At 31.4% G+C, this 12,341-nt stretch overlaps 1 protein-coding gene across 3 annotated transcripts in view; it reads right to left on the bottom strand.

Moving 5' to 3' along the window:
- Nucleotides 1–188: 188 nt before the first annotated feature.
- Nucleotides 189–12,341, bottom strand: part of LOC116850226 (NAD-dependent protein deacetylase Sirt6) — an 18,437-nt gene continuing 6,284 nt past the window's right edge. For all 3 annotated transcript variants that reach the window (XM_032828244.1, XM_032828245.1, XM_032828246.1), the window contains 3 exons: nt 6,693–6,866; nt 4,371–4,494; nt 189–4,296 (listed from right to left, as the gene is read on the bottom strand). In XM_032828244.1, coding sequence (XP_032684135.1) covers nt 3,808–4,296; nt 4,371–4,494; nt 6,693–6,866 — 787 coding nt within the window. In that variant the 3' untranslated portion in view covers nt 189–3,807. The remainder of the gene's footprint in view (nt 4,297–4,370; nt 4,495–6,692; nt 6,867–12,341) is intronic.

Genomic DNA, 12,341 nt, shown 5'->3' with positions numbered 1-12,341 from the left:
CATATTTTGTTATATTAGTAAGTAACCAGAAAAATTCCACCAAAACCAAACATGTCACATTAATTCAACCAGACTTTCTTTCCATACAAAAGTATGAAATATCTGGCAAAGTATTCACTTCTCGTTTACCTTGAAATTTTTATACGCAAATTGACGAAATGTATGTATTTATGTAAAGGAAAATGTGATTCCGTTAAAAAATTTATTTAAATAATTTTGCTTTTTTTATTATAATTTTTGGCATTATTAATTTTATTTTTGTGTATCTTGTTTTTCTTGTACATATAATCAATTTAGAGATAATGTATTGTACTAAAGATACAATATTTCCCTATAAATTAATATATAAAGTAATTAATTAAGGTCCCTGGCCACTCGCTGTGGCTATCTTAATTTATGACGTCAGAAGCGAGGAAATACCTGCCTAAAACTCCTACAAAGTACGAAATAAAATAATATATCCAAAAAAATGATACATACAATCAATTAAACGCACCTCTATTTTGAATATTCTTCTTTTGCTCTAAAAATCAATGAATAAGCGTAAAATTAGCGTGATAAAATAATGAAGAAACGTAAGTTAAAGGGAAAAGTTGTATGCCACGTTATTTATTCATTGTTAGAGCAAAAGAAAAGTGTTCAAAGTGTTTTAGAGATTTGCTTAATTGATCGTCATTTCTTTGTTAATGTATCTTTTTATTTCGACATACTTTGCAGGAATTTTGGCTATGCATCTTCTGACGTTATCAATCGAAAACTTTGCGCCGAGTAACCAGGAATCTTAAAAAAGAATATTTATTTTTTATTTCGAATGCCCAAGTTAAGTAATGAGTTTATAATAACACATTGGTAGCGATTGATGTTTTCCAATTTGACTTTCAGGATTTATGGAACATCGCTGTGATATCGTTATCTCTCTCTCCCTCTCTCCCGATATATCACCATTAAAAATCTCACTATTGCACGATTCATTCGCTAGTCTAGGGATTAAAGTGCAATTGGGAGAAGTTATCACACACACACCGTCGCGAGCTCCTTTTTATAGATGCAGGTTTTATTTTCGAATACTATAACTGGCGAATAATAATGATCACTTAAATAAAGTCATGTATTACGGTGAATGAAGCAAACATCACTATGTACATATAAATATTACACGATTCGCTATATCGCATCCTATCACGGAATGCACTCTATACGTTGCACAACGTGTGTCAATCAACTACGCGCAAAACTCGTTTAGCGTAACTAACTGTGAGATATCGTTAAAACTTTCACTTTCAACATTCTCTATATGGAAAAAGGCGCACTCTCTGTTAAAAATTCAACATCTGAATTTGTCGGATAATCTAACATCAGCTTGCAGCAAACAGTGCTATTAGTCTTACTTATACAAACATGTGCGTATATTTAATGTGACGCGCATTCGTAAATCGGTCCCGAGCGCGCGCGCACGCGCGCGTGCACGCACACACGTATGCTGTCTCGATTTACGCAATAACGTAACAATATACCTCGAAACATCGAGGATTAATCAAACGCGCACGGGACCCCGGGAATAATACATTTACGAAAGCGACATTTAAGAAAGTTGTACACGAAATGTCGCCAGTAGAAACAAAATTTTTCATTCAAATTTCAATTCTTCATTACAATTCGACTGCTTGTGCGCCGAATCGAGAAGAAGTTACCTTTTTGTCTTACTCTCGAAGGCTCATACTTAACGTCTCGATAACACTTAACATAATGTCCAATTCGATTTTAACGAAGACACAATGTTTCTTTGCAAAGGCAACGTAAACATTTTTGGATCTTTCCATAGTGTTTTTCGCGTATGACTTCCGAATTAGTGTTTCGAGACTATTCGAGATCATAGTGGAAGACAAAATTAAATTATAGTTGCACGCGTAGATCCTAGCCAGTATATATAATATAAAAATCTATTATAGATTAGAGAGCTTTCTTCTATATTTTTCGGGCTCAATTATTTGCGGACATAAGTCACTTATAAATGCTATAAAAGCAGCTCATATATGAATTACTGTTATCACTACAACCAGCAATTACTACGCTCGAAACCATCTACTCGCAACACATCGAACGCCGTGTGATTATTTTACCTATATCTGTGGATTATTTAAGGTTCCTGAGTACTCGTTGCAGTCACGTTAGATTGTGATATCAGAAGCGAGAAATGACACTGAAAATTCTTGCTTGCTATTTCCAAATAAAAAGATATTTGTGTGCAAGAACATCTTAGATCGCTTGAGTATACTTATAAAAAGTTCCGAAGACTATCTTTTTCCTTTCATAATCAATAATCGCAAAATTTACGTGACAAAAGTATAAAGGAAGATAGATTAAAGAGGATGGTTGTTTATCATGTTAGCCTGAGACTACAACAGATGTAACAAGTTTTTAATCTTATGTTCTAAGGTCTATAATTCCTGACAAAAAGCGTTTTCCGCCCAGTTTTAACAATTAGAATCTAGTCAACTCGCTTAAAGCTCAGGGATTATGACTCCAGATATCAATAGAAAATGTTTTTAGTCGAAAATTATATCACAGTTTTGGGCTTAGAGCATAAAGCTAAAGACTTACTACACCTATTGTAGATCCGAACTTAATTTTACAGCGATTAATTGACTGTAAAGGAAAAAGGATAGTTTTCGGAGCATTTTTATAAGTATGCTTAAATAATCACAAAAGTTCTTTTATAAAAATATCTTTTTACTTGAAAATGACGCAGAATTTTTGGACATACATTTTCTCGTTTCTAACGTCATTAATCAAGATTTCCGCGACGAGTACCCGGGATATGCCTTAATTTCTCGGTTTAATTTTAGCTCAGTTAAAAGACTGTCTCATTCCATTGCATACCTCTAAAAGAATCTTTTTCTATAAACATGCAAAACTTCGAAGAATTGCAACTGTCCTACAATGTCACGATTTTGTCACGACGCTCAGCGTGTCAATTGAAAGAAAAGGCTGCTCGTAGAGGTTCTTACTGGCGAAATATCTTGTAGGAAGATCTCTTTTATAGAATAATCTTAATATCCTAATCTATAGTGGAAAAAGTATCGTATTATGCACGAGAAATCTGGAACACGTCGCTTGTCGAGAGATCTGATGAATCTCTCTTCACGTTGTCTAATATGCATATGCGTAAATACGTAGGCAAGTCGTAAAAAGCAGATACCGCGCGAACTAAACTTCATATAGATATCAATATGAATATATACAATTTACTGGAATAGATTCGACTTCCTGATCGTAAATGACGTTTCGTAAATAAAGTCATGAGCCCATATACTCTCACTGCACATTTAACGTTAAATGTTCCGGAGAAACGAAAGCTCGGAGATTATGAAGAAAATCGAAGCGCGCTCCGTATGAGCGATCACGAAGGATCAAATTAGCAAATTGATCGTTTGATTATATTATTTCCGTATCATTACCACTATTCTACCGAACGATTGCGAGAGCGTATAAGTACTTAGGAACAAAATTAACATACAAGCGCGTTACAGCTCAACATTTAACACTATCCCATCCTCGACTTCTATGTGAAAGTCCCGAAAAGAGAAAAAACAAAAAAGAAAACAAAAAGGACTATCGTATTTAATGCTAAATGTGTGGCGAGTATGTCTCAAACGAACTACTCAATAGATTAACCCATGTTCCGTTTTTAGAGACATCTCTTATCATTCAATGAATATCAATCGGTATGCACTCATAAGTAACGACAGCATACACTGAGAGTAATCGAAATATTTGAATGGAAAATCAACGCCCTGGCAAAACTTGCTAAACCGTCTGGTTCATTTTCATATCGGTACTGTGCTCCACCATCGTGTTCTCCATCGAGTACCTACATGTTTCAACGTCCTCCGCGTTCTCTTCCGTCTTAACGGGGTTGTCGGCCACGCGATCATTCTCAGTTTTGCGTATCTCAACCGTCGTGGCTATATTATTATCTTCCGTTTTGATTTCTTGCTTCACCGTAAACGTCTGTTTCTTGGCCTTCGTTTCCCTCTTCGTGTCCGTCCTCTCGCGCTCATACATAAACGTTTTCCGTTTTCTTCGCATCGGCTTGCACACCTTTTTGTACAGCACATTCATCTCTTTTATTCTACTCGTCGGAATCGTCCAGTCCATCTCTTTGGCCGTCGTGTCGGAATTTCGTGTGGGATCCATGCTGCTCTCGTACTCCGGAATATCCAATCCCAACTTTTTCATCACCGTAATTATTATCTCGTCAACATTGCCGTTGATAATTAAGTCGGCCTTTTTATCCTGCAATTAAATTTCTGGTTTCAGAATTATATCGTAACAAAATATTACACACGAATAAAACGAATAAATCTTACATGTTTCGTCGGCTGCAGATTACATATAACAAGACGACCTCCGTATTTTTTCGTGTATAAAGGTAGGTTACCACTCGGAATGATTTGTAACGTAGTTCCCAGGCATATGCTTAGATCGGCAACGCTAAAAGAACGTCGATATAAAAATTATATACAGGGTGTCCCAAATCATCATTCCATAGAACGGATTGATATGAACATAAAAATCCCATATCGTTTTGAGATATTCACGATAAATCTCGAAATATTAATTAAAGAATATTAGTGAGTGATCACGCACAATATAGTAGATGAGAAATAGTGGCGATGTGTTGTTGTGTGCTTTAGGTCAAATCGAACAAAAAAAAATCTTTTATCATTTCAAAAATAACCACATAGATTTTTAATTATTAATGAAAGAAAATTGTTACATATTTATGCGCGATAATGCACAAATTTTCTTTAACTCTTTAAGTCACGAATTTTTCTACACAACCTTTTCCTTTCTTCAATCGATATCCGGGGGTTTTTGCGGTCACTAATTACAAATTTGAAGTCGATTTTTGAAAATTCAAGATGGCGGATCCAATGTGGCAGACAACAATTTTAAAACTCCCTCCATTTCCATGAAAATTGATATCAGAGGATTTTTGGCGTCGCTGATCACGAATTCGAGATCACTTTTTTGAAATTCAAGCTATTTACAGATTCAACTTCACTCATTTATGGAAAGAAATATAACTTATCCCGACTGTTAGTATTTTAGCTCGTCATATTGAGTTCGCCATCTTGAATTTTGAAATTTTTGAAGATGCGTCATCATCTACAGCTCAAAAAGCATCAATCAAGTCATTTTTCCATAGGTTTATTTCACAATATTTTTGGCAAATAAATAAATAAATAAATTTGGCAAATAAATAATTTAAAAAATACCTTTTTTTTACATTAATTTGTTTATAAATAATTAAATTTGTAAAATTTAGTATTCTATGCAAATTATTCTGTTAGAGGAACATCTAAGCTTCACAATGTTTCCACATTTACCGCCTCGAAGTTTCTACAAAGTAGTTTAAATTTGTAAAAACGACTCTAAGAAAGGTGTATCATATATGATACACTGAAAAACTTAAAGAAGTAATTAAATCAATGTGGTCATTTGCAAAGTGAGGACTTTTTTGTTCAGTTTGACCTAATATATAGAATTATGACCTAAGTATAGAACGGCACTACAGCTCATCTACTATATCGCGCGTAATCATTCACCAAACTTTTTTTAATATCTCGAGATTTATTACAAATATCACAAAACGATATGGAATTTTTATATTCATCTCAATCCGTTCTACGATTCTGCAAAAAATTGCGGAGGGAGTCTAGGTCACCCTATATAATGTCATGATGTATCTCGTACACTTAGTTTCAATGCGAATACTTCAATATGAATACTTTCTTTTTCAGTTCAGAACGTAACTGATAATCCGATAAAAGAATCTAACTTTTAGGAATTTATCAAAAACAAGTTCAATTAAATATTTTTTATTAATTCCCTGAAGTTTTTCATTGGTCCATCGGCTGCATTTGGAACTAAGCTGAGAACAAGTGTTTAAATTGTATTAAAACCAAATGTACATACTCTATTTCGTGTACACTTTATTATTATTTTTAGCCTTACACATATAAGATCGAAAACTGTATAATACTGGTTAACCTTTAGGCTACCGGCATTTTTAATTAAAAAAGAGGTTTCAAAAGTTTTTCTATACAAGTACATACACATGGCGCAAAATTTTGAGATTTGTGCAGAGCCACAAAAGTGACTTTCCCAGGGAAGTCTAAAGATTAAAGTGATAATACATACATGACGCAATGTGTACATTGGAAAAATAGTTTCAAGAATTTTTTTTTAAACCTGAAGTAAGCCGTACTAAAATCATGTCTGCTGTTACATTTATATAATTGCTAAGGTTTATATAATTTATATAATTGCTTCTCGTGTGACAAAGTTATATTTTACACGGAGAGAATATTATAGTTCTTTTTTTCATATAAATTCTTTTCAATTCTATTAATTACTACTTCTATTAATGCAGGAATAGGCTATCAATAAAGTTTATCTTGTTAAGAAATATAGAAAATTTTGCTAGAAATATAACAAGTTTTTTTAATAGCATATATTTTACAGTTTTTAAAATATAAATAACACATTAAACAAGAAGATAATAAATTACTTTGAAATATTAATCTATTCCCTAGTTACAAAATTCAATAGTAATTTTACTATAAAATTCTCTCCATGTGTAGTTATTTCAAGTAACAATACGTATATGTATTATCATCGGTTACCTGGAATGCAGGTCAGATAGAGTCAAATCACTGTCCGGTAAATTGTGTTCCCAGTCGAGAATGGTGTCGTGCATTCGGCCACGGCAAGGACGACCGCCAATTTGTTCAGACCTACACACAGTATCTAGGGACTTTTTCCCTACACTCTTGGTCGCGAAATTGCGAATAAATTGTCTGCAAAATAATTTGAATCATCAATATCTTATTCATAACATATTGCCAATATGTCATACAACAACTGAGCCTTAACATATTCGTTTCGAGCGATTTTAAAGGAAATATCTCGTTAACCGAGGTAAATTTGTTAAGTTTTATAATTACATTACAAATCATTTATTATATAATTACACATTATATATATAGAATATTCGGAAATTTAACCAACAAACTTTAAAGTCTGATCTACAATGTGTTCTTTGCTTCCTGTTTCTTGTTTTCTGTCTTTTTTAGTTTAAGGTTTAAGGCTTGAGTTAGAAAGAGATAAAGAAAAAGTAACAGGAAGCACATTACACATTATAGATCAAGCTTAAGAGATTGTTGGGAATATCCCAAGAATCATTTTTTGCAAATGGAAATGGGTCATCACATCACTATGACTAGAATGTCAGAATGATGTACTACAATTAAATGGTAGTGAGTGACTACGTCCTGTAGGTTTTTTTGGTGCGTCATGCACTGGAAACTTGTGATGTGACGTGCACGGCGAATAGTTTTGCGCCGCTAACACTCCCGTCATAGTGATGTAACAACTCGATTTTCTGATCCTGCGATTCTGGCCAAATTTACATTTCTGAAAATACTCGGGATTCAACATCACAAATCTCAAGATTTTGGGATTACCAAAATTCAGTGTTAAGTGCTTATATAATATTTATGTTTTACAAAAATTTTATTTCAATAGTTATTATTTATTACTAATATTCTAAAGCATTTAACAGATATATGTAGTTATATTTGAAACCTAATTATTATTTTTATTTATTTTAAATATTAATACTTTTTTATTTTAAATTTCGCAGGTACACTGGCGCGATGTAACGGTTAGGTTAGGTTAAGGTTCGTCTATATAGGTCGTAGCATGCTAGATGCAGGCCTTTTTTAATTTTAAAATTTCTTAAAGTTTGTGCTTTATTATTTCTAAGCTCGTCTTTCTAAAATGAAAAGAAGGAGTAAAAATTATCTCTATTTTCATCATAACAGTTTTAGCTTTTAATTATAACGTTTTTTTAACAAAGTTTAAGCAATCATTACTTTAATGTAAGTTGTTTTTTTTCTATTTTTACTGAAATTTTATTTTTTGTTTCTAATGATATTCATAAAATTCTATGAATGTTTCATAAATAAAATAATTCTATATTCATAATAATTCTATTCATTTTTTATATTTTTCTTCACATATATATAATCTCGGGATTTGTTTCAGGATCCCAAGATCGAATTAAAAAAATCTCGAAATCCCGGAATCCTAAAATGTATCCGAGATTGGAAACTCTAGTAATGACCCATTTTCAATCTCAAGTCCATTTGCAAAAAATAATCCTCGGAGTGTCCCTAATAATCTCTCAAAGTTTATCAGTTGAATTTCCAAATATTCCATTTTAATTTATCTCCCTTAAAAAATCACTTTTTTATTGCAAAAAAATGCTTTAAATAAAAGTTGTTTGATTTAAAGGGGAACATATAATTCCGATATGAGTCATGTCGTAGATGTCGTTTTCAAGAAATTTTAAAGGCGACTAATTTCTTAAATGAAACTTGATTTTTTCCTTGAGATAAAAATTGTAGATCTCGTCGAGACGTTTTCAAAACACTCCCCGAAATTGTCTTTTGCATAAGCCGTTCCAGAAATTTGAAGCTCCAAAGTTTACAAGAAAACCTACGTTAATCAAGCACTCCGAAGAAAATAAAAATCTACGTTTACGTCGTTATTCTTGCGTAGTGCTAAAAGTAGGATAGTGAACAGAAATTTAGATAGTGACATAAGTTTAGAATAACCATTAAATCTTTTTGCATGAACTATATATATTCCAGCAAACCCAGAATATAACTATTATATAACATAGAAGTAACATGTAATATAACGGATGTTATGCGTTATTAATGTTAAAGTTACATAATTTTCTTTTATAACTGCAATCTGTGTTTTAGAACTGTTATAATTCTCTGTTATTTACAGGTTATAATTGTATAACACCAACATAACTAAAATATAACAGGTTATATACAAACGTTAATTTGCATTGCATCTATGTTATATAGCATTCTTATATCTAAGTATCGGATAGATGTCTTCCGTTTTCTCACATCTTTCTCATACGTAAAATATGATACTATATATAATATATGATAATATATATAAGAACGATGATGATAGAACGACATAACTTGTACTATGGAGTCCAGCAAACCCAGAATATAACTATTATATAACATAGAAGTAACATGTAATATAACGGATGTTATGCGTTATTAATGTTAAAGTTACATAATTTTCTTTTATAACTGCAATCTGTGTTTTAGAACTGTTATAATTCTCTGTTATTTACAGGTTATAATTGTATAACACCAACATAACTAAAATATAACAGGTTATATACAAACGTTAATTTGCATTGCATCTATGTTATATAGCATTCTTATATCTAAGTATCGGATAGATGTCTTCCGTTTTCTCACATCTTTCTCATACGTAAAATATGATACTATATATAATATATGATAATATATATAAGAACGATGATGATAGAACGACATAACTTGTACTATGGAGTCCAGCAAACCCAGAATATAACTATTATATAACATAGAAGTAACATGTAATATAACGGATGTTATGCGTTATTAATGTTAAAGTTACATAATTTTCTTTTATAACTGCAATCTAACTGTGTTTTAGAACTGTTATAATTCTCTGTTATTTACAGGTTATAATTGTATAACACCAACATAACTAAAATATAACAGGTTATATACAAACGTTAATTTGCATTGCATCTATGTTATATAGTATTCTTATATCTAAGTATCGGATAGATGTCTTCCGTTTTCTCACATCTTTCTCATACGTAAAATATGATACTATATATAATATATGATAATATATATAAGAACGATGATGATAGAACGACATAACTTGTACTATGGAGTCCAGCAAACCCAGAATATAACTATTATATAACATAGAAGTAACATGTAATATAACGGATGTTATGCGTTATTAATGTTAAAGTTACATAATTTTCTTTTATAACTGCAATCTAACTGTGTTTTAGAACTGTTATAATTCTCTGTTATTTACAGGTTATAATTGTATAACACCAACATAACTAAAATATAACAGGTTATATACAAACGTTAATTTGCATTGCATCTATGTTATATAGTATTCTTATATCTAAGTATCGGATAGATGTCTTCCGTTTTCTCACATCTTTCTCATACGTAAAATATGATACTATATATAATATATGATAATATATATAAGAACGGCATATGATGATAGAACGGCATAACTTGTACTATGGAGTCCACTTTTACAGTAAAGTGAAGTGGTACACTTTTTGATTAATGGAAATTACTATTACAATATTAATCCCCTCCATTTGAATATGTACAGAGAGATGAAAATGAATAAATAAAAATAGCTCTAATAGTATAAAATGCCTGAGGACATGCTAGAACGCTAGACATCTAGAATAGCTCTAGAATGATTCTGGAATATCTTGTATTATTTGGGAGCTAATTAATTTAGAATGGCAAGATACTTGTATGCTATTATCTTTACTAAAAATATTTTTGATACGAAATATATAATTATAATATTTTTAGAAGCATACTTTTACAAATTAATTGATATTTGAGTGATAGTTTGTAATCTCTGTGTACAATTAAATACCTATGCTAGAAAATAATAATTTATATTACAGCTATATAACATTTCAGCAATATATAGGGTGAGTTAAATGTATGGATACACCCGAATAAATCTTCAGGACAAGATTTTCAGAAAAAGTGACCTGAACAAAAGTTGCTCGAGCCTAAAAGAACTGTCTGCTGGTGATCTTGGTCCCAACCTTCAAGGTTATTTGGAGGTCAACTTTGTTTTTTTAAATAGAAAAATATATATTTTTATCACGAAATTTTATTCTATATAAAAAAACAAACAAACATTTCTGTTTGAAAAACTTTTTCATACGATCTCTATTTTCTAAGATATTTACGGAAATATCTACAAAATTATTGGTTTCAATAATTGTTTACTCGAATTCTTTATCGAAAAATAACAAGAGATAAAAATTACCTATTTTCTTTTTATAGAGTTCTGAGAATTTTTTCAGAATTTTCTAATTAATTTTTTAGTAATGCATTTTTTGTATTTTCTTGAAGTACTAAAAAGTTCATATAAAATTTTGAAAAAATTCTCAGAGCTTTATGAGAAGAAAATAAACAATTTTTATCTCTTGCTATTTTTCGGTAAAGTTGATAGAATTCGAATAAAAAATTATTGAAACCAATAATTTTGTAGATATTTTCGTAAATATCTTAGAAAATAGAGGTGGTATAAACATTTTTTCAAACAGAAATTGTTTGTTTAATTACGTAGAATAAAATTCTATAGTAAAACATACATATTTCTATTTAAAAAAGCAAAGTTAAACTACAAATAACCATGAAGTTTAGGGTCAAGGTTATATCCAAAGTCACCAGCAGATAGTTATTTTACTGAGCAACTTTTATTCAGGTCACTTTTTCCAAAAATCCTGTCCTGAAGATTTATTCGTGTGTATCCATACATTTGGCCCACCCTATATATAACAGCTATATAACATTTTAGTAACACGTTATATTTCTTTTATATAACGGCAACTTCATATGAGTGGAAAATTATAAGTAACATGTATGTTACATATAACAAACATGTTAAATTGCACGTTACATTCAGTTACATTACGACGATGTAACTGTTATATTATTGTGTTTGCAGGGATTGAACCAGTGGCTTTGTAAACTTTGAAGTTTCGTATCTCTGGAACAGCTTATGCAAAAGATAATTTTGGAGGAAGTATTTTGAAAACGTCTCGACAAAATCTATAACTTGTATTTCAAGGCAAAAATCAAACTCCATTTAAAAAATTAGTCGTCTTTAAAATTTTTTGAGGACGATAACCTCTACGACATAATTTACATCGGAATCATGTGTCCTCCTTCAAAACAAACAACTTTTGTCTAAAGCATTTTTTTTTCTATAATGAAGAATTTTTATCTAAAGTTTTTTTTGAAGGGGTAAATTAAAATAGAACGCTCTGTGTATACAGGGTGTCTCGCGTAAGACGTACGAAAAGAAAAATATAAGTAGAATACATAAAAGTGAACAAAAATTGTAGAGGTCATTTTTCAAACAACCACGTAAAATTTCGAGATATTAATAAAAATAGTTGGACAAATTAGAGTGCGCGACGCGACAGGCGGAACATACGGCTTGCTGCGGCCGGCGAAGAAAATGGACGAGCGCACACGTACACGTACGCACACACGTACGCACACACGCTACCTATTTCCGTATGCCAAATAGCCTACTTCTCTGACCTATAAGATAGGTTCGCGAGCAATCGTCCATTTTTTTCGCCGACCACGACGAGCCGTATGTCT

Source organism: Odontomachus brunneus, unplaced genomic scaffold, assembly GCF_010583005.1.
Source record: "Odontomachus brunneus isolate Ranch 3 - 2012 unplaced genomic scaffold, Obru_v1 Obru_scaffold_138, whole genome shotgun sequence".
NCBI lineage: Eukaryota > Metazoa > Arthropoda > Insecta > Hymenoptera > Formicidae > Odontomachus > Odontomachus brunneus.
Note: the sequence above shows the minus strand (reverse complement) of the source record. Positions and strands in the feature narration are given on the sequence as shown.